Source organism: Equus przewalskii, chromosome 9, assembly GCF_037783145.1.
Source record: "Equus przewalskii isolate Varuska chromosome 9, EquPr2, whole genome shotgun sequence".
NCBI lineage: Eukaryota > Metazoa > Chordata > Mammalia > Perissodactyla > Equidae > Equus > Equus przewalskii.
The window spans coordinates 75,616,575-75,640,374 of record NC_091839.1 but is presented as its reverse complement, the minus strand read 5'-3'; the positions used below and the strand labels follow the sequence as shown (position 1 = coordinate 75,640,374).

The 23,800-nt window shown below is 39.8% G+C and overlaps 1 protein-coding gene across 2 annotated transcripts in view; it reads right to left on the bottom strand.

Moving 5' to 3' along the window:
- Positions 1 to 421: 421 nt before the first annotated feature.
- LAMA2 (laminin subunit alpha 2) overlaps positions 422 to 23,800 on the bottom strand; it is a 542,322-nt gene continuing 518,943 nt past the window's right edge. For both annotated transcript variants that reach the window (XM_070557039.1, XM_070557040.1), the window contains exons 55-63: positions 21,597 to 21,773; positions 21,195 to 21,363; positions 12,137 to 12,249; positions 11,632 to 11,821; positions 9,561 to 9,716; positions 7,965 to 8,118; positions 4,600 to 4,730; positions 2,422 to 2,644; positions 422 to 790 (exon numbers count right to left, since the gene is read on the bottom strand). In XM_070557039.1, coding sequence (XP_070413140.1) covers positions 633 to 790; positions 2,422 to 2,644; positions 4,600 to 4,730; positions 7,965 to 8,118; positions 9,561 to 9,716; positions 11,632 to 11,821; positions 12,137 to 12,249; positions 21,195 to 21,363; positions 21,597 to 21,773 — 1,471 coding nt within the window. In that variant the 3' untranslated portion in view covers positions 422 to 632. The remainder of the gene's footprint in view (positions 791 to 2,421; positions 2,645 to 4,599; positions 4,731 to 7,964; positions 8,119 to 9,560; positions 9,717 to 11,631; positions 11,822 to 12,136; positions 12,250 to 21,194; positions 21,364 to 21,596; positions 21,774 to 23,800) is intronic.

Here is a 23,800-nt window from a genome sequence, read left to right as displayed (position 1 = left end):
AGCCTATAAATCATTATCAAATTAGAAAATCAAGTAATTAAGCTCTCTGGCCTGAGTCTGATCTATACCCTCTATCTTCAGCATCAAAAGGTATTCACTCACATGGCCAGTTAAACTCTCTAATAAGGAACCTGGGTCAGGGAAATGATTTGCTAATGCTTTCCCAAACATAGGGGGTAAGGGCGCTGTCTCCTCCAGTCACACATGCCAAATCCACTGTTGTTTTCAATGGCCTGGACAGAAAGCAAAGCTGGCATACGTGGAAAAGGATGATAAAAGTATTAACAGAAGTTAGTAAAAAAAAGTTGGCTTCACAAAGTACATCTGAGCTCTTCTTGAGATGACTCCAGGGCACGTTGCAAATTCAACCATTTATGGTCAGTTCGCTTTTATCCTTAAAATCACACAAAACAAGCAATTGTTTAGAATGAAATAATTGGTTTAATATTCATGGATTTGAGAAAGAATTTGAATTAAACTTCAGTCTGGGATCTGAATTAGCACCATCTGAATACAAAAAGAATTCAATATACATGCACAAATTAGTTTAACAACATATATAAGTAAAATATATCCATTTTACTTGATAATACTTGTTTTGAAGGACCTTCTTGGGGTTAAACTTATTTTTGTTAGTTGGCTGGGCACGATACAGGTTGAACGCCCCTTAGTTCCAGGGCCTTGGCAAAATTAACCTCCAGCGGCTTGCCTGTGCCTTTGGTGAGCCTCAGAGACCGGATGCAACCTCGGAACCGGATGTTGGTTGTCAGGCCAAACTGGTTGAGGCCGTCTGAAAAACAGCAGAGAGCTCAGTTTTGAAATTCAGCTGCTGTGTTAACAGCATGTTTCAAAGTCAGTTGTTAGTTTGCGATTCCATTGGAAGGCTGTTCTATGTAAAGCTAGTGACTTTCTTCTTAGCTTCACTAATTGTTAAACTTGTAGAGAAACACGAACGTATTACGAGATATGGAGACATCCAGAATTAGACATTTTAAGACATCAAAGAACTTGGTTTGGAATGAACAAGTTTACAGTCGTGACTTATTAACTTTTTTAATGAAATGAAGCAATCGATCAAATACTTTAAGTACTGAATTAGGAAATGGGCTTTTAATGGTGACCTTATTACTTTGTTACACTGTAAAAATAAATGCCGAAAGGTTAAGTCGGTTGAAAACTCACACAAAATCTTTCTCTTTTTAAGGATAGACTCCCTTCTTTCAGCACCTCAGAGGTGCTAACTAGGATCCCGTTTCGTAGACTGTGAATGGAGAAGTACATTATCTCCTTCATAATATCGTGGGGTTTATCCTGATTGAAGCAGAAGCAGGTCTTTCCAGAAACCCAGAAGCAACTTTGGCAAGAGGATCTCTGAATTGGTCCCCGTTACCCATCTATCTTTCTCCATGTCAACCACTCCTGAATGTATATTTTGCTTGTTTTGTTAAGCAGAGGAGCTCTATATAAATGGGGGTGAAAGTTTTTCTTGCCCAAATACTGACAGACCATTCCAGGAATCTGTGTTATTATAATATTCACTAAGAGGCACTTGGCTTATTTCTCATCGAGTTGGGCACTCTTCTTTATGGACACTTTATGTAGCTCTCCGTGGTTCACAGGCTATATTTAAAGTGTTAGAGGAGGAGGATTATTTTTTTTTTAAAGATTGGCACCCGCGCTAACCACCGTTGCCAATCTTTTTTTTTTCTTCTTCTTCTTTCTGCTTTTTCTCCCCAAATCCCCCCAATATATAGCTGTATATTTTAGTTGTGGGTCCTTCCAGTTGTGGCCTGTGGGATGCCACCTCAGTGCGGCCTGACGAGTGTTGTCCATGCCCAGGATCCGAACCAGGTAAACCCTGGGCCACCGACGGAGCGCTTGCACTTAACCACTCAGCCACGGGGCCAGCCCCTCGAGGAGGATTTTTGAGTGCCGACTTATTGCTTGTGTTTCTTTGTAATATAAATATAAACTCTATAATAACATAAGGGGGAAATTAGCTACCTTTAACCCAATGATTTCCAGAACTTGAGGAAATAAGTTCCATAACATTTTATGATTCCTCTGGTATATTAATTTAAAAAAAGTTAGAAAGAACACCAACTCAGGCCTCGATTGCTGTTAAATGCTTCATATCTTTTATAAGCCAGATTCATTTCCTGTAGCCTCCATTTCCCCAGAAATGAAACTTCAGGGGCTATCATGAAAAATTTAGTCCCATGTGGTTTATGTAAGTAATATGCTCATTTTACACACTGGAAATGTCAGGTAAGATGTTATTTATGGGAGCAGGGCCTAAAGCTAGGAAGAAAGTATACTTAAGCACACATTCTTGGACATTATTTATGGAAAGATAAATATCTTCTAAAACTACCAACATCATAGAGCAAAGAGATTCTGGCTGGGGTAGCCAACACTCACCTGGGAACCCTCCCACAAACACAGGGTCATTTGTATCAGCTGATGTGGATGCTTGGTTTGGGCTCTGGGCTTCCACCTGGTTCCCATCTACTGTCAGCTCAATGCGGTGTTTGATCTTGTTGGCCGTGACTTTATGCCATTGTCCATCACACAACTGCTCTGGGATACCAGCATCATAGACAGCAGTGAATCGACCGGCGCCATTGTCCACATGAAACATGAGCTAGAAAGTAGGAAATTGAACAGTCACAGATGGTTGCAGTGGAAGGAGATCATGATGGTTCACACAGTAAAAATTTTCAGGTCTCTAGGAAAGACATCAGCTGGAACAGTTTAAAATGAACATAGGCATACTAAATTAAAAAAAAAAAATCTTGACAGAAATTAAAATACAAATATAATGACCAGAAGTCACAAATTATGTTCTTTGCTTTTGGGCATTGTTGGGAGAATAGGCAAAATGTGTGAGGCTGGTAATAATTCTGCTTTCAGAAAATGTGAAATACAATTTGAGGCCAGCTGACATAAAAAGGACCTAGATACACAGGAAAAAATTCTACCATAGAACTTTTAGAGGGTGAGAGCTCTTAGTGAACCCTATAAAATTTTCTTAAAAGATGTTGTTTAGAGTGATTCATTAATTTGGTTTACAAATTCATTTTAAATGATTGTTGCCTTTTTTAATTTAAGCTTTTGATGTTTTAATTGTATGTGTTTTTCTTTCCTTCATGGATTCCATTTTATATACAGGATTAAGAGCTACATAAATTACTTTTTTGGGCAAGCTTCATGTCACAGGTGCCAAAGACTTTGAGCCAGAAGGCCAGTTAAATTCTTAACAATGAAGAACTTAGATTGGAAGTTCTTGTCTAAATGAGAAAAATCTGGTTTTGGTAACATGGACCAGACTCTGAAATTTGAGACGACAGAATTCTTTTGAAGCTGATGAAGAAAAGAAGCATATTGAAACATTAAAAACAGTCAATCTGGCAACACATTTGATGAGGTAAAAGAAAAGAAATAGGGGTTTTAAAAAGAAGATTAAAAGTGCAAGTAAATAGGTGAAAAGTTTGTAAACTATACAGTGATGCAAATATTAAGATTCTACTATACTGGGTGGAGTTTGTGATAACAGGATTTTGCATATAAAATGATGTCGGTGAGAAATCCACAGGCATTATAATGGAACTCAAAACACTGACAAGTTGATAGAAACTTATAATCAGGTGATGAAATTAAGCTTACTCAAACAAGATGTAGTGAAAGTGTACTTTGAAAATCTGGCCAAACTACTAAGGGATGCTTATTTGTTCGCCCTTTTTACCTCTGTGCTCCTGGATGTTTTTGCTTTATTGCCTTCAACGATGGTTTGAAGACTGACATGAGAGATGGAGGAGGCAAAGGAAACCATATTTTAGGTCACTATGTGCTGTTTCTTTTTGGGAGGCAACAATACTCTGGGAGTGGAAACATGAGTTGAAGTGTGAGTCCTAGTTAATAGCCAAATAGAAAACTTGTGAAATTTCTTCCTTTGCCTTCCCCTTTTTATGGTCTCCCTATAGTACAAAGTATATACAAACAGGTTTCCACTGTTGTTCATAGGCAGGCAGGGACTAAAGAGGTGTGACCAATTAGATTATCTATTGTAAGCAAATTGACAAAATATATTATACTAATATAAATTGATTATAACTTTGCTCTTTTTTGAAATGGTATCTGGAAGCGTTTAAATAAAAATTGAGAAAACGATACGTCAGCTAGCCACCTTGACTTTTAAGAAGTGCCTACTGTTATAAGAGGCAAACACTGATTTCAGATAATCCAAGACCTCTCCTTTTATTTTTTTACATTGGAATCAAGAGTTTCATAGGCTATGTATCTGTGAAGGGGAGAATAACAGTGCACTTTTAGCAACACAGTAAGAGCTTGAGATCTAAAACTGGTCCATTATTAGTCAACACAGTTGGCTTACTGTAGTGTCAGCACATTTAAAGTTTATGTTGGTCTACAGAATAAGTGTGTTGAAAATACACATAAATTGAGATAATCCAGAAAAATGAAAAAATTTAATCTAGCTTTCTCTCAACAAAGAATACAGCAAGGCTTCAAACTAGAGTTTCTACATATGGACAACAATATCACGAAGACATTAGGAATGTTAAGATAGCTCACACTCACCTTTTCATCAATCATTTCAATACCCATTCCATCCATCTTTTGGCTGCTGATTCCCAGAAGAACTCCAGTGGTTCTAGTTGTACGGAATTCAAATTCTACAAGAAGGTCCAATCCCACTTTGAACCCACCAACTGTGAAATGCAGATATTTTTTTATTTGTGGCTTAGAGTTTACGGATTGTTAATTCAAATTTGTACAATGCAATTGATGAGGATTTTTAGGCTGCTTAATTTTAAAACGGTTTATGATGAGGATTTTTAGGCTGGTTACTTTTAAAACTGCAGATGAGAAGCAGGCTCCGAGGACTGGAATTTTGCTTGCCCTTTTGAGACATTTGCGTTTGTGAAGGAAGAAGGGATGACCTTGTAGGGACCTGAAATTGGCCACCCCAGGATATGTCTCTTTGGCATCGGGATTGTTTGGGGCTGATTGCTTTTGATGGGCTGGGACAGGGAAGGAGGCTCTGGGGAATGGAACTTGCCCTTGTTGGGACAAATTTACATTTGTAAGGTAAATCTCTACCTGTAAAACGTGCCTCCCTCTCTGTACCAGGAAGAAGAGGAGAGATGACCTTGTCCCTAGAAACTCTTAATGGGGAAGGCAAGAACTTAAGTTGGTTGCTGTCTGGCAATCTCATGTAACTGGTTTAGGGTGGTGGCGTCTAACCTTTCTAACCTTTACTTAATCCGATTTGATTCTTGTCTAAAAGTCATGGGATCACCCAATGACCAGATCCCACCTGCACTGATACCATTTTAACTTTTTTTCATGTTCTTTCCTTTGTCTTGTAAAGAGATGAATCATATACCTATGCCTTAAATTTAGCTCTAACCCTCAACTCGGGGCAGCAGAAGCTCTGACTGCCCGTGGGTCCCGTCCCCATGCTACACTATTCTCTAAATAAAAGAGCACTACTGCCAGATCTTAAGAGTCTAAGAAATCTTTCTTTCGACTCCTCGGCTCACCGACCCCGCATCACAATGGTTTTACTAGATTTCAATTTAGATGTTAACCAATTATAATAAGTTCCAGACTCTCAGATGGCCTATACTTCCACCATTGTATCATATAACACACTTTATAGTTATTGCTTATTTTCTTGGCTGCCCTCTCTCCCAGAACGTAAACTCTGTGAGGGCAATGACCTTGTGTATATTGCTCACCATTTTACCCCTGTGCCTACCAAAGTATCTGGCACATAGCGGAAGTTTAATATACATTTGTTGAATAAATGAACGAATGAACATATGCTGAGATTGACTCAAAGAATCTCACAGTCAGGAATGATTATGTTAGAAGTCTTACTCTTGGATTAAGTCAAGCATTTCAGTGATGATTCAGTAGAATTTTACTGGGTAACTTTAAACGGCCCCACAATGACATGAAAGGGCTCAAAATTTCCTGAACATTTTATTAATAAAGAGAGGAATTGCAAGCACAATTTTGAAGGAGAAGAAACTGGGACGTAAATAGACTTTTCTAGTTCATCTAGTTAAATGCTTTCTCTATAATTTTCCATATTTGATTCAGTAGTTTATTTAATCTTTTAGCAAGCATTGAAGACATGCCTCTTAGAAACAAAGTGATTCCTTAAGACCAGGCAAGACCACATCAACTGCGTGGATTAGTAGGAAACTCACGGAAATTTTCTCCATGTCTTCTATTTATCAGGTAAGAAATAAACACTATGTGTAATCACAACAGTCTTCAATGAAGGGTGGCACCTGCTATGTGAAAGACTTTTTATCTGCTGAGAACTTTGATGGTTTGGGATGAGTAGATTTTAAAAATAAAGGGTAGAAGAAGCTGAGTTGTTTTGCAAGATAAAACAGAAAGACCTTGTTTCTGCTCCTGAAAGGGGAAGTAAGGAGAAGAGAGGAGACACTTGAGGCAGGTCAGCTGAGGACAAAGGGAGTAAGGAGGCCATTAAAACCCCACTGATTGGATGCCTGGAAAGCTTTTAAGGATAAAGATGTCAAAGGTTTAAATTGAAGCTGTCTGTTTTCCAGTGACACAACCTCCTCTGACCACCCCAGTCTTACACAGATTGCATTACACTGTGTATGGAGACGGCAGGAGTTGTTGGAAATTGCGGAAACGGCTAATTTTCTGGTCCAGTTTGATCTGGAAGCAAAAAAGCCCAGACAGGATGGCTAGTGAATCTGTTAAGTGCAGAAGCTGAAGCCGAAGCTTGCCATCAAATTTAACCAAGAGAATGCTAGCCATCTGTGAATTTGCAGAAGTCTTGGGGAAGGCTTTGGACTTTCACAGCACATGGAACTTGGGGGTCATCATTACCCCCAATGTTTCAATATTTAACATATCCTGTGTTTTTCTCTTTTCTGCTTCTGCATGGGTAAAGTTCCCACTTATGCTCTGTTGGAGGGTCCTGCTCTTTTCTCTCTGACAACTTAGGCATGTGGGTGTTCAACTCACCTTCTAAATTCTAGCTCAAATGTCAATTCCTCCATAAAACCTTTCCTGATTTCCCCAGCCAAAATTAATCTTTCTTCTAAATAGCCACAGAACCTTGCTTTTACGTCTTTTATAGTTTTTAATCATTTTTATTTGCCTTCTTGTGATTTCTGAGCACAGAGAGTCTTACCATTAATAGCAAATTCTAGAAGGAAGAAATAGCGTCTCATTTACTTCTGTTTCCCATGGTAACTTCTGTATATTATGTGCTCATTAATTGCTTCTAATAGACAATTCATGTGTCTATGGTAATCATAGGACTGAATATTCTATCTTAAAGTATATTAATGTCAGATTTTTTTTTGTTATTATGTAGAGGTTATTTCATATTTTTCTTTCCAAATTGCATATGCGCTATCAGTGATCCAGACCTGCACTGGACATTTTCTGGAAAGTGGAGACACTTCAAGAAAGACGGAAGTGCTAGTCATCATCACTATCGATGGGAAATGGGCACTAGTATGTGCGCATTGTGTGTGTGAGGGGAGAGCATGAGAGGGAGCCTTGCAGGGAATTGAAGAGCAAGAAAGAAAAATGGCTTCTCATCCCAGAAAGGAAGACAGAGAAACCTGGAAAGTAGATAAATCACATAGTATAAATATCGGAAACTTCTTACAGAATTTCATTTATTTTGCTGTTATTGATCTCCAGGAAAGGAGATGGAATAAACTTTCCAAATAGCCTTTTACTTTATTTCTTCTATTAATTCTTTTCAGAATCAGATACATTCACTTAAGAGGCATTTTTTATTCCTCCTATACCTTTTTATTTCTGGTTGAAATAAAGGATACTGCTTTAGGACCCCAGGGACTTTTATTTTTCCACATAGGTAAGAAGTGAATATTTGTACCTAGTTAATGTTCAGCAAGAAGGAAATGGAAGAGCCTTACCTGCTTTGGCAAAGCCTGTTCCATCAAAATATGTTCCTTTCTGAGCATTTGCGAAACATGTCCCAACACGGAAGCTGGAGGTTGGCTGTTCAAGATCAGCAGGGGCCTCTGCCATCTGGAGATTTCTGATGCAGCCATCAATGCTGTAGGTCACCTAAATATCCAAGTCAGAAGACACAAGTATCAGGTTTTAGCAGAACTTTGCCTATATGTGGAATGCAATCATTTGTTGGGTGTTCTATGCGTGTAATCATTGGCCAGTTGTCTTATGGCATTCCCCAAAGCTGCCTGGACCTGCACTATCACCCCAGGCTTTATGGCATGGGTGCAGATAATCCTGTTATGCTTCTCATCTAGGATGTATTTAGCCTGGAATATGATCGTTCTGATATTCTAAATACTGTGCACTATGTCTCTAAGGGGAACACTGGTTGGACAGAGCTATGGGCCCCATATGAATATCATAACTTTTAATTAGTTTCTTATGTTTCTATTAATAATTTACTAACCTTTCTATAGATACATTTTGTCATAATCTATGTTCAAATTCTATTTGAAAAGATAATTAGATTTGGTTCAATGCTTCTTGCTTACTAAAATGTAATGAAAGCAGTGGACCCTTTCCTGAGAAAATGCATGTACCCACAAAACTTGAAAGTTTGCATGACACATTCTTTGTTTAGGGGCTATAGAAATCGATCAATCATACTCTGCTCTGGTATATTTCATCTGGTTTTAGGGATGCATGTTAATCACTCCTGCCACTCTCACTTCAGACTTTCATTGTGACAGGCCTGGGTAGCATATCCAATAGCTATGAAGAGAAGGTCATACTGCACATCCACAGAGGAGCCAAATACTGAGAACTACAACTACAATGGACAATTGCATTTGATGAAGAACAACTCCACATTACCATGTGTTCTAATTGGAGTATAGAAATGTATCCCATTTGTATGCAGTGAGTTCTGTAAAAACGCTAATCCTCTGCGCTTCTCAAAATAATAATTTCCAAAGCAAATCGACACATGGTCTAATAAAAAATTATTTTGTGAATACTGATATACCAAATTATGAAGACTTTAAATTCTGAATCCAATATCAGATAACTGTACTCAAAATACTGTATCTCTCATTATTTTCTAAATCTCTAGTCCTGAAACAATCCCGTCAATACCGTCACCAGCTTCTTTGTCGTCCACTGCTTTCTATATGCTTGCTACTCTTCCAACGGATTACGTATATTACCTCATTTAATCTTTATGGCAATCTTGTTTGTTTGGTATTATTATTAGGCTATTTTACAAAAGAGGAAACTTTGTGAAAGAAAGATTAAATAACTTGCTTAAAATCACACAGCTAGTCACAGTTATGCAGGTATTCAAACCTAGGGAGTCTGGTTCCAGGGTCCACACTCTGCTCTGTGATATTGCTTCTCATAGTCAAATCGGTCTAGAAGACTTTCTGTCCCTTCTCAGAAAAGATGATTTCCTATTCAATTATAAGTGGTCATGGGCCAATGTGACCTACGGATACAAAATACGTACATGACTCAGCTAGTTATTTAGGCCACAAAGAAACAAATTAGACACTTACTGGACCAATTCTCCGAGTAGTGTAGTTAATGGGCAAGCCGCCAACATACAGCATTCCCACAACATCCAGGATATCAGCTTTCTTGGGACTGACGGTTCTGTTGGAGGCATCATCTACATAAAGAATTCCTTCTTGCTTAATTCGTGTAATCTTAATCTACAAAAAGAAAAGGACTCATTAATGCTAATCATGGACAAATTTCAAATATGCAGAGTATGAGACATAAAAACTTTTAGGATACTCCTTAGAAAAACTGAAGTAACTTACTGAGTGCCAACTTCATAATATAAGTGAAATTAAACCTACTTACAGAATAGCTCAAATTCTGTCTTTGCCATTACTACCATCTCAAAAAGGGTACAAAATCTTCCTGGATGAGTTTTAGATTGAAGACTCTTCTATAGATTGCCAAGTGAGCATATGTATCAAGAGGTAGGCATGTTGTAAGGAATCTGGCAGACTGAGAGCACAGTCGTGATTTAAGTGGGCTACAAAATTCATGTCCGGTTTTAAAAGTGCATTAGTTTGATTGAGCAAAGCCTGGTCTCCCCAACACAATTTCAGATATGCTACATCCCTCTGCCTAACAGGCGCTTCTCGTGCAGAATTGAATGAAGGGCAGCGCATCCAGGCTGCACTGCCATTTCTGCAGCGGCTGATTAGCACAGTCAGGGAGGAAGATGGAAAGCTGACCAATGCTGAAATTACAGCAGTGGAGTGAATTATCTTCTAGGATAGAGCAAAATAAGGGGTCTGAAGACAGGCTTGAGCATAAAAATCTTGAGTCTGAATTTAGGAAAAGGAGAGTGTAACCCTGTGAAATGCTGGAGTACAATAATGGTTTAAAAATGAATCTACATCCGAATTAGAATAATTCAAGACCTCATTCTACACTTGCTTTTCTAGTTTGGGAAGTAATTTTGAAAAATCTTCAGAAATAAAACCCCTCTTTAATTTGGCTCTTATAGGATTGAAGTTTTCTTTCTTAATCCCCACTGTGGCCCAACAATATGTCTTTTTCTCAAGTGTCATATTTATTATTCTGTTAGCCAGAGAGGAGACTAAACCTTAATGAGAGCTCCTTTGTAAAGATCAGTGTTTGCTAGTCATAAGCTCCCAAGCAAATATGAAGATTCCATTTCTTATTTCCAAGATAACACATTGGCTGATTTCACATTTTTATGATAATTTTTCATGTTCTTTGGCTTTCTATATGATATGACAAGTCAAAGGATGTTAATACATAAAATCTAACATCTAATAATACATACTCTGAAAATAACACATTTTATTGGTCTACCTAGGGAAGCTTTACTTAATAGCCTACCACAGGTGCAGAAACAAATTCCGTGTTTTCGTTTTAATCAGGCAGTATATTATCTATTTGCAGTCATGCCAAAGAGGACAGTAAGCTGGCAAATGAGCCTTCTGTGCCCATAATAGTACCAGTTTCTGGGTGTAAGGCCAACGTTTTAAAAGTTGTTCCAAATGACTGTTGGTGGAAATGACACCCTAGGGCCCTTTAAACACGATATAGCAGATTCCAGACTCCTGTTTTCACAGACCAGTATGGGGTGGAATCGGGGGGTACGTCTTAGGGCCCATTTTCGTGTTGTCAGCTTTTAAGTTTGTCAAATATTATTTTAGAAAAGAGAGGAAAATGTAATCTCAGAATAAACACTATTCCTTTAAATTGAATACATAGAGCTTTATGATCCACATACCCCATTGTCCCATGTTTCTCACTTAGAGTAGAGAAAATGTCTTTAACTACCTGGCCCTAGTTTGTGGACAGATGTTTGGGAACCACAGCTGTGTAGCAATGATGGGATCTTGTAATACCATGATGAGGCACATAAGTGATCAAATATAGACCTACCCAGGTCTGACCACATTTTCCAAGGGCGGGCAGTTGTATCTGGAGCTTGCTTTATTTTTAGCCTTGGCCACATTCCAGGAGCACTGGAGTCAGTGTCTGCACTGGCGTATAGTTCTGGCACCAAGGCAATGCCAATGGCCACCACCCAGTATGCCCTTTACAGGGCACTGCCAACATCCCAGGGACTGTTACCTTGTGCCACTGGCCATCATTGATTTTGGTGGGGATCATGGTGTTAGTGTCACCACTTCCCAAGTCATAACTGAAGTAGGGCAATCCATTTCTCAGCTGAACTGTAGCAAAATCAGCATGATTGATCCGAGCCATGTAAAAAAGCAGGCCTGATTCAGCTTCGGTTCGCACTTCAAACTCAATTGTGAGGCTGTGAAATAAAAGCATGCAAGTAAAACAGAAAAACAAGAGCACTCTTATCCTAAGATAGAGTTGCAACTGATCATGGGTGCATGTTCACAAAAGACAGGAAAACCTCTGAGATGAGGACTTTCCAGTTCTGCTGATTTCCTGTACTGGGCTGCTCAGACTCAGACAAATATAATTCTATTCTCTACTGTACTCAGTGTATTAAAAAAAGCTCACCTCATTAATGAATAAATGTAGTTGATTAAATTTGAATAAATGCAAATACTCGATACTTCCGTTTATCAGTTCTTATCCAATATCTCAGAATAATACATACCGATTTTTAACCTTGGTGTCATCAAATGCAATTGCAATATGACTGTTTTTGGAAAGCCCAAACTGCTTGCTCCCTATCAAAAGAGCTGGTTCTGATTCTGCGGCACAAGGACCCTGTAGAATACCAAGGAGAGAAAGAGGAGATGATGGGCTCCATTCTTTTAAAATGTAATGCTGCTGTCTAATGGTCTCCTCTATTTTAGCTTAATGTTCTCGTATGATCTTATTTAAGCTCCTTAAGAAGAGAAGCTGTCTCTTATTCATCTCTGTGCCCTACACATAGTAGGTACTTACCAGTAAATGCTCAGTGAATGTGAGTCAGTTTTCTTTTACTGCACCCTTGAATTGACAAATGAATCTGCTCAAAAATATTTATTGATCAATTCGTGTTTTCATTATCATCTAAGGAAAACTATTGTTTATATTTCTGAGAAAACTGGAATTTCTTTCTCCTCTTTACTTTACTTATGAAGAGTTATATTCTTAGAAGATTGAATGGGGACAACCAGGTTATAAGAATAGAAAAACATGTTCCTTCTTGCCCTTCCCATTTCTCTCTCTCACTATATTACTTTTTCTTGAAAATTATCAGTCTACTGGAGGATTTCCATGAATTTAGACTTTCAAGATGGTGTATCTAAACTTGCAAGTCAGCCCATTCAGGCCCTTAGCCAGTTGCTAGGCAACCCAGCACATTTTTTAATGTAACCCACTACACACCATTTCAACTGCCACTGTTCAAAGATCAACTTCCTAGTGTGCTTACAAGGGATTGCTTGGTGCAGGGCTGGCTTCAGAGGCGTGCTATCTGTGCCGACGTTGTTTTAATGCTCTGCTGTCACCATCTTGAAATTCTTAATAATTTTTGAAGAAGGGGCCCTGCAAATTACATCCCCAGTCCTGGCTAGGTGGACTATATTTGGCTACTGTAACCCTCAGCTCAGGAGAGAATCAAGGCTCCTCAAATTTCCACAAGCCACAATTTCTGCCTCTGTTCTCTATTTTCAGAAGATAATTCTATGCACAGGCTGCTCAGGAAGTCTTTTAGAACAGGCTGTACATGGGAAAATAAATAACCTGCACACTTTCAACAACACATCTGTTTTTAAGATCTGCACCTAACAGCTCTGGATGGGCCACTGCCCCGGTGAGCGCTGACTCAGGAGAGGTGCTCGAACAGCCTAAGGCAGGCTTTTGATGCAGAATGTTCTTCCCAAATAGTGTACCTCGAAGATGACTCATTACCACACAGGAAATTTTTACTTGATGAGGAAAAGCCTTGCTCTTGTTTCTCTCGAGCTTAGTCAAATAAAGCACTCTGCCACAGCAGGTAAAAGCCTTTAAGAGTTTTGAAATGCTATAAAATTGGTCTTCATGGAAGTATTTCCCTTCTTGCTTCCCAGGAGATGGTCAGTTGCAAAGCATAGACTGTGGCTGAAATTCACGCAGATATGCAAAAACCCAGTGGGGAGGAGAGGAAAATGCTATTTATTCACACAGCTGAATGGCCTCTCTTGGAATCAACATGCGGCACCTTTCTTATTACACTACTTGCAAAAAGAGCCCAAATGGAAGCCTCTGGTAGCTTAATGTCTCAGCCTTCAGTGATGCTATTAATAGAATTGGAATTGTTTATCAATCTCTCCCCATATTTCCTGTACAGAGGACCATGACAACAAATGTAAGCAGCCTGCAGTCCTCCTCAGAGAGCTCTAAGAGAGTCCTACCTGCCGTGAGTCCAGCACGGGCAGAATTTGGCTAAAACATCTCTAAACCCTCAGATCTGAAGACTGAGGGATTGAAAAAGTCAACGGATGCTGAAGAATTAGGGAAGAATGATGTGTAGCCTAAAAAAAACCACCATAAGAAATAGGAAACTTATTTCCACGCCATTGTTACCACTGTGGTCACTTGTCCAGTTACTAACTACAAATGTTAATATAAAATAACCTTTCTGATATAATCTTTGAAATTCTCAAAGTGGCAATTGTCAAGATTAGGTATTTTATTGGCAGCAGCTGTTTGTCGTAGAGAGCTTTCGTCTTTATATGTCTCGGGCATCATGGTCTGAACCCTGTGATAACCTTGCTTGCTGGTACACTGGACGAGCAATTCTGATGCTGGTCCTGAGCTTGGCAACAGTTCTCTGTCACATTACCAGATTTTCTACATGAGAAAGGCCCCACTTATGTTATTTTATGAAAACATTTGACCAGAAAAAGACAGGGCCTTTGAAAGGGTCCTTTTAAGAAGCACTACATGACACACCCACTTGAGACTCAGGAAGAGCCTCCTGGAGGGGCCCCTGCCTCACTTCTGCGACAGGCGGGTCTTGAGAAACAGGTGGAAGGAAGCAGCAGCTAAGGAAACCGTCTCCGATTGGCCAATGTTATAGAAGAGAGTGGTGACAGAAGGGCCACTCTACCAGGTAGCTAAAGTATAAAGCCGTTATGCTGAGCCCATTGTTTGTGAAGGACATCCAAAGTGATGTTTGCTATCATCAATTTGCAATGGGATGGATATCACAGATACTGCCTTAATAAAACGTCTGTCACCTTCCTTTATATATTTGCAGTTGGAAGAGGACCGAGAAGTGCCCGTGGAAGAGGGTTTTTATATGCATCAACTTTTGGATTTAAACAGGAAGACAAGCCTCCAACCTCTTATCTGATCATGTTTTTGGTGCCAGTCTAGATCCCTCCTTTCACTGGGTTATAGGGAGATGGGACTGGACCACGTCTGCTTTGCATCACTTTCCCGAGAATGCATCAGAAGCCGGGCCTGATGCTGGGACATGTGCAGGACAATGCGGTTCCTAGCTGTTTGCCTGCCATGCTGCGCTCTCCTCCTCCCCTTCAGCCCCTCCGAGGGTGGACTGCTCACCCTGCTGCTCAAGCGTCGTTTTCCTTCTAAGATTTTAAAGGGGACCAGGTGAGATGGAACAGAAACTGCCCGTGGTTTGCACAAGAATAAAATGATCTAGTCATTCATGACATTTTCAACCCTGTTTCCCGTAGAAATCTAAGCTAAGAAAAAGGGGCCGGAGGAAGGGTCTTAAATTGAGGTATTTAAGGAACCTTTCAAGAACAGTTGTTGTAAGCTGAGCCTTCCTTCTCCAAGCCAACGTGAGCTCGAGGGGAGGCATCGTCTTTATGGACGTAAGAGTTTACCTGTGTTATTTTGGAAACACCGATCTTTGAAACGTGTTAAAACAACAATAATAATTTAAAAATCAGTCTCCATGGAGGCTCATCAATCTCAACATGTTACAACCCTGCCACCTTGTGGGGACTCTTTGAAGTACTATCAGTACTATGGGGAAACATGATGCGTGAGGAGGACATGGTGTGCTCGCTTCTTCTCTGTCTCTGTTTGGCAGGTGACAAGTCGTGGGCAGGCAGGACTCGGGTGGGGAGTGTAACTGTGGGGGTGCCCCTGGAGAGGAGGGCAGTCCTGTGGTCGGAGAGGATTCTGGAGGAAGCCGCGCTTAGGCAGGTGGATAGTGCGGTGGATCAGCAATGGAGCGAGAACGTTTTCACCCTCATGCTGTCACTCTTCTAACTTCAGGCCAGAATAAAGAGGCTGTCATTTCATACTGCTGGATGTTGGCTGACATTTGGCAATAAGTTATCGGCTTCAGGATACCAAACGATTGGCGGATAGGCATTCCTCGGATTTAGATGGGTACAGAGCAGAGATTTAAATTGCAGTTATCAAAACTGGCATCTTTGTTCTTGAAAGCACCCAGAGATGAATCACCATGAAAACGGCATCATTTTCTTCTTTCATGAGTCAATAATCCCTCTAACAAATATTGGCTAAAATCACATCTGAGAAGTGGGGTGCTTCTTCCTCATGCTCTTTATAGATGAATACTAACTGCGAGATACTTTTTGCATCACTGGCTCTAATGTTCTGGAACATACAATTCCTACTCACGTTGTGTATTGGGAAACCACATTATGTTAACTCCCTGCACTCGAGCTCTTTTGGTAAGCACTGGGCATTTGCAATAATAGTTACACCCTAATGCCTGAAGAGAGATTCCTTGCAGTATGGAAAGTGTGTGCTTTCCCTTTAAATACGTATCAGTATCCAATCGATTTATCCTTTGGCCTGGACTGTACTTAGCTTTTAAAGTCCTAGCATGAAAGCTGCTGAGAAATCGCATTCTTCTGCTCTGTTCTTTCCTCTCTGTTCCTTCTTTCCTCCAGCTCCTAAAGAGCCTTAATAGCACAGGGGCTCTTCACGGCGGCTTACACTGCTCTTTTTAGTGCTCACATTTTAAACTCTGAGGTGTTAAGTTCGACTTGACTTTACTTGACTTTAACAAAATTCAAGCCAAAAAAAATGCAGTCAGCCTGTTGTGTACAAATCCACGCAGGCCACGCTGGTGCTGAAGACTTGGTATAAACACGGCATATCCTTGCAGAGAGCTTGTCACATTTCGACAAATTTCTGTGTTACTAGAAGTCCAGACTCTTATTTACCCCCACACCCTGCCATCCTCCATGAGCAACATCCACAAATATAATATGTAGCAATGTTTTACTCAGCTCTAAATGGGCTAAAGGATAAGAGAGAAGTATAGAGAGAAGATAGGCTACCACTAACAAATGATGTAATATGCAGAAGATGCTCTCTGACCTGTGAGGTTTCGGCATGGATTAATAAAAGGACTGACTAATCCATTTCACAGAGCAGGGCTTTCTCAAGATGCTCTTCAGTTGCCCTGGAGTATGGTGACTGTTGTCCTCCGGCTATAAGTTTCTGGTGGGGAGGCATGTCACGGTGTAAAGAAGACAAAGAAAGGCCAGGGTACTGAGAACTAATAGGAGTTTTTCCTGTCAACTGTTCTAGAACAAACAGGGGTGCCTATATAGGCAGTGCCCACCTTGGGAATTAACTTGTAAGTCTCAATACGTAAGTAAATTCTTAAAGTCTACATTCTGATTTAAGAAAAGAAAGGAAGATGGTGAGAACTGAAAATGATGGGAGACTTGAGAGATAATAAGCATTTCAGGTTGGAGTTCGTAATTGTTCAACAATGGAATACTCGCTCCCTTTTTCCAAGCACTTGCCTGCATCCCCAAAGTGTGAAAGGGGAAAAGAATTAGTTCCCAGAGAAGAGTGATGGGGTGTTACTAAGAGCCAGGCCTTGTGCTAGGCGCTTTGTGTGCAGTGCGTAGGTTATTCCCTCGTGATCATCCTCCAAGGTAGGGATTATTGTCCTCTTTCTCAGCGGATCATGTTACATTTAGAGAAGACAAGTAACATGCCAGAGTTTGCCAAGGTAGGTAGGCGATGGCAGGAAAGGCAGGCAGGGCCAGATCCTGGATCTCTTGGATGAAAGGCCCAGTTTGTTTCCTCAGTGGCTGTCACCACGGAGGGGTTGGGAGAGTCCCGCTCACCACGTTCCTCTTCCCCAGGGGAGGAATCAGCTCTCCAAGTGGATGTTGCAGAGGAGAAAACGTTGAAAACTGTTGCTTTCAATTTATCTTCTTCAAAAAGTTATGGAAAAAAACCACATTTAAGAATATTTTTTTAAATGATGAAAATCAGCTCTAGTCCATAACCCATCTGTTGTTAGCATCTGATGTATTTCTTGCAAAGGTTTTTCTGATGTGTTTTTCTATCTATTGATCTAGATGTGATTACACAGTATATACAGTTTTATGTCCTGTTTTTCCCACTTAACATAATGTCATAATTATGTCATCATCATTTTATATTGTTTCAATTGAAAGATTTTTTTTTTTTTTGGTGAGGAAGATTGGCCCTGAGTTAACATCTGTGCCGATCTTTCTCTACTTTGTATATAGGACACTGCCAAATGTGGCTTGATGAGCGGTTTGTAGGTCTATTCCGGGGATCTGAATCCATGAACCCCAGGCCGCCAAAGCAGAGCTTATGAAATAAACCACTATGCCATGGGGCCAGCCCTCAACTGCAAGATTTTAAATATCAGAGTGTGGTAACATATTAAAATTTGCATTCCACGGACATGTTTTCACACTTCTAGGTACCACTGACCATCTTGTTGGGATGGAGTTTAATGGTGTCCCCTGCCATGCTTTAAATTCTACCGGGTTTTCTACGGCAACCCACAGGACTGCTACTCAACTTCTCTTTTGCTTTTGTCTTGTCTACCAAGTGGAACGCTTGGTTTTTGGAAAGTTAAAACATACACTGCTGAGAGAAAATGGAAACTGGAATTAGAACAGAAGGTTATAAGAAAACTTAAAATGAGTTAAAATACAGTCCCAGATGGGAAAGTATCTTTATTTTCAGAACAAGGGAAAAAATGTGATCTCTAGAAACCACAGAGGGGTATGCTTGACACTTCCTATAAAACAAAGTTCCTGTGGGCACTTGGAAAGAAAGGCAGTCGGAGACCAGCAGGCTTCTCCACCAACCAGCTCTATCAGTTCAGCACGGACTGGCTGAGAGAACTGATTCAAGAGCCATTCAGGTGACAGAGGCCCTCAGGGTTTTGGTTGACTCTACATGGTACCGGATTATGAACCAATAGCACAAGCTATCTGTTAGAAAACGTGAAAATATTCTCAGGTGCATTCATAGAAATAGGAAGACAGATGACGGGAGGGAGGGGCCATATTTTAAAAGGGGTATTTCCAACTTAAGAATATTGATCAGTGGGGACATAGAAATTAGGTCATGTGAAGAATTCTTGAGCTAATGGAATATTTAGTCTCAGGAAGGAGACTCGGCTATTTTCAAATCCTTGAAGGGAATTTAGAAAAGATAGAAACTTAATGTGTTTGGCTAAAGAAATACAATCATTATATAGAAGTTATAGAGACACAGCCTTATTTCATTATAAAACCAAAGGCTTTCTAACCACCAGAGCCTGCCTCATCATAACACTGGCACATCCTTGTCAATGAAGTGTTCAAGCAGAGTCTACAAGTCTAAATCAAGTATATATAAGAAGATTCACGTTTTAAGACGGCAGTTGGACCAGATGATCTCAGGGGGTTCTGCCAATTATAATTTATAAGTTAGTTGTTCAGAATTTAGGATCTATTTTCTTATAGAAACAGTTCTATAAGTGAACATTTGGATCGAAGGTCAAAGAAGTTTATTCAAGCCATGATATTTTAAAATTTTTCAATTGAAAACACATTCTTGAGTCTGGGGAACAGATGAAGGTATATGAGGGAAAAGAGGACAATCACCAGCCTTTCCTTTGCATTGTGGTTGAGTTTGGCCTGCTCTGCTTTGGTGGCCTGGGTTTGTGGGTTTGAATCCTGGGCCTGCACCTGTACCACTCATCAACCATGCCGTGGTAGTGACCAATACATAAAGTAGAAGAAGACTGGCACAGATGTTAGCTCAGGGCTAATCTTCCTTAGGAAAAAAAAAAAAAAGCCCAGCAGAGTCCTGCACACATACTAGTTACTCAGTAAATGTAGAAGTTCCTCACAGTGTCTACGCATGTGTGCTTCTTCCAACTTGCAAAGAACTTCCACATATACTATCTCATTAGAGTCTTAGAATAATCCCATGTGGTAGGCAAGGTAGGTGGATATTAACCCACATTTTACAGAGGATGAAATGAATGCTTGGAGTAAATGACTAGTTTTTCTGAAAGATGATTATTTGGCTTCTCATTTAATAACTATTCCTAGAGGCAAGGAGCACGCTGCTCTACAGAATAACCAATTCCATCACAGAAACTAAGGAAGAGAATAAAATGTTCAAGAGTTTTCAAAATATGCACTCAAGATGATGTGTTCCACCCATCAACTGGCAAGGATTATAAACACGGTGCACGTGCTGTCAAGAGTGTAGTGTGGTCCACCCTCTCTGATATATTGGTGATGAGAACATAAATTGGTGTAACCTTTGGAAAAAGCAATTCAGATACATGTGTTGAGAACCTTAGGTATATTCATCATTTGGCCTCATAATTCCTTCTAAGAATCTATTTTAAGAAAATAATCAGAGACAGTGAGAAAGTCTGGCAAACAGAGGCACTCAATAGAATATAGTTTCTAATAGTGAAAAGCTAGAAACCCTCTAATTGGCCCACAGTGGGGAAGATGTAGAATAAATTAAAGAGTGTTGCAGTGATAAGGAGCCAGACTATAGGGTGAGACCCTCTGGATTAAAATTCTATCCTGCCATTTACTTGCTGTGTCAGTGGGTGAGTTACTCAGGCTAGCAATTCTTATCAACTCAACTAAAAATGGGATGACAATATATATTTTACAGAGCTGTTATGAGAATTACATGTAATACTGAATGGAAACTGTTTAGACAGTGACTGACACTTAAAAGCAGTGACTATGATCATTACTATATAGTAATTGTGCCATTTATTAAATGCTTGGTATATGCCAGGTATTTAACAAACATTATCTCTTTAAATTCTTGTAATAACTCTTTGACAAACGTGCTGTCAATATCCTCATTTTACAGATGAGAAAACTGAGGAATAGACTGGCTAAGAGCTTTCCCAAATTCATACAGACCATAGTTTAGAGCGCTGGGATTTGAATACAATTAAGGATACACTGCCTCCCATACTATGAAATAGTTTGTGTGTCTCAGTATGTGTTTGTGTGTGCCCATACACACAGGCACACACACACGTAATCATGTTAGAGACACACATTTACATGATGTCTAGAAACAGTTTTAAATATGTGTTACCAGTTTTTAAAAACAGAATGCCAAATTGTATATACGGTATGAGATCCACTATGTAAAATACAAATAAAAGAGATTGAAAACCGCTGCTTGCCTTTGTGCGGTGGTATTATGGATAGATTTGATTCTTGATTCTGTAGACATTTCTGTGCCTTCTAAACTTTCAGTTGAAAACACATGCTATTTTATAATCGTAAAAGCTAAACAGATACAGAAATAAAAGCAATGCAAGGAAGATACAAGGAGAACAGGTTTTCATAGACAGGGTATCTTTGTTCTAATTCTAGCAGTAGAGTGTACTTGACATCTTGAATAACCTTCCTTCGGAAAATGACCGAAAATGCTGGGTAAAAATTAGAACGCAGTGGGATATATGCACTTACATGTGCCAGAACTGGAGTGGGTGTAGGGGAGGCTGGGGTGGGAACTGGCTCTGGCTGGATGACTATTTCAGCTGGAACTGCTCCATCTTCATCCTCGTGGGGTTTCTGATGGGCACAGCGACCAATGTCTGCATTTTTGAAGGATACAGACCGTGCAAAGTCCATGGGGCTAAGGGAACATAATTAAAATGAAATAGTTTTTTCTTTATTTTTCATTGTCTTGCTTCCTTACAATTAAATCAAATTCCCCCATCCCCTCTTTTAAGGAATATCAGAGCAATTTTAAAAATCTAACTTGAAGATCTTCATTGTTTCCTTCTCGCCATGGTTTTGGATGGGGTAGCTACAACAGTGATCCTCATATTAAAAAAAAAAAAATTAGTAGCACAGAGATTCACTTACACAGAGTTTATAACAAGGTTCCACACACAGCCTTCAAAAGGAGGAATATTTCTGAGAGGGGAAGGTTGAAATTCAGCTGGAGCACCCCCAACGAAAAGCTTTTTAACTTCAATCGCCTGTTCTACTGTCAGGTTTTGCATATGCCTTCTGTCTTCATCGACTTGAACAGTAAAGATGCTGATAAAACATTGAAAATGAACAAGCATAAAACACAGAATGTCCAACCCAATTGGAAATCAAATTCTTTCCTCACCCGTCCCTCCTGTAGCTTTTAAGTGAGCCAAATCTAATGATTGGGAATTCTGCACCAAGCGAACGAGACTGTCTCAGGATCTTGTCCCTCTGCCTCCCTCGTTAACTCTCACTGAGAGTTTACTGAAACAAGGTAATGGGGTAGCTGCAACATTAGCCTCTGGTGGTGTTGACATCAGCGGCCCAGCATATGAGACCGTGGAGCCGAGGCTTCTGTACAGCGTAGTAATGTCTAATCGTATAAGGCTCAGCGGGTTTAGCACAGCATGGGGCCACGTTTTTTGTGTCGCTCTTTATTTCTTGGTTTGTGCTAGCTATTATCTTCTTGCTAGGGGACAAACTGTACTCCTGAGAGCTTAGATTGCAGGAATCAACAGCAAACACTTACAGGACATTTTAGAAAGAATGTAGCTGCTGGCTTTTGAATAGAAGAGGCACGCAAGAACACACGCTAATTGTTCCTTGCCATGATTTTCCTTAGTGGCTGTTTCATTAATTTCCCTAATTTGCTTATGAGAGATAACTCACACACCACTAATTAAGAACCTCATGCTACTTATTCACAACAATCCTTGGATCCTGGGGTGAAGAATCAGAAGGAGACAAAGAGTTCCGATGACGAAAATGACCACAGGCATTTTCTCCTTTGTTTTAGAAGCAGGTTTGACTTTCAGCCCCAAGAGTCAGCATGGGGTTATTAGTCATAAGTATTAGTCACTAGCCCGAGGATCAAGAATGGATTACCAAAAACTTACTTCATATCTGGGGAGAAAATCAAAGTATCTGGGTGGAAAACTCAGTTGTAAAATGCCATCTTACTGATTTTATAAAGAAAAGAAACCACATGTCGAACTGGAAACAATAAACCAGGGCAAAAATGCTCTGAAATGGCACTGAGCAATTAGTCCACTTTGGGACAAATCAAATGTAAGAGAATGAAACAAAAAATGGATTTCGTTGTGGCTCAAAATGTCATTTTGGGGGGCATGCAGAGGGGACAGGTTGGATTTAGTTTGAAAGGAAAAACAGGTGGAAATGACATAACTTTTCTTTTTCTCAGACTCTGGAAGAGTGTGTTGGCAAAAATCAGGAGGTTCAACCTCATTGCTGAGAATGTTGGTGGTTTTATGAGACTGTTAGAAGACCGCTCGCTTCTGGGGATGCGTGACTCACTGGGAAGTCCCCTCACACACACTTTTTTTTTTCTTTTGCTGAAAGCTACCTTTTACTAACATGATATAGCAGTGTTCCTAAGAGCTTTAATGAGCGGCTTAAGCCACTATTAAAGATTGTTCAAGGAGAGAAAATCTCTGCTCTTGATTAGAATTTTTAAGGAGCCAGAGGCCCTCCTTTTTCTGGTGTAGGCTCTTTCTAATCTGCTTCAGCCCCCAGGACCATAACAGTGGTCCTTTCTTCCTAGATCACAGGGAGGATGTGGAGAAAGAACACGGGCTTTCAGAAGGAACAGACAGGAGTTAAATGTTAGTGTGGAAGCTTACTAACTATGTGACCTTGGGCCAGTTACTTAATCTTACTCAGTGTCATTTCATTCATTTATAAATGAGGATAAAAATATCTACTTCAAACCATGGAAAACATTAATCAAGGGATGGCACTGAGGCTGTGTTACTTAGTAAGGGCATTGCGAGAAGACTACAGCTAAATCTTGCTTGTATTTTACATTCCAAAAGCATCAAATCCAGATCATTTCTTTGGTTCTTTCATAAAGTGACATTGCCAACACGTCCATTATGACTCTGGTGTGTTTCCTGCTCTTTAATTATTTATTCAACAACTCTTTACTGAGGACCTACTATCTGCAAAAAGCACTATAATAAGCATTATATTACTATGAGTATTGTGATAGGTCAGCTGTATTTTCTTACAATTTCAATGGTTGATTCTTGCAGTTTCATAATTAAATATTTTATTACTTACATTCTGTTTCTTGT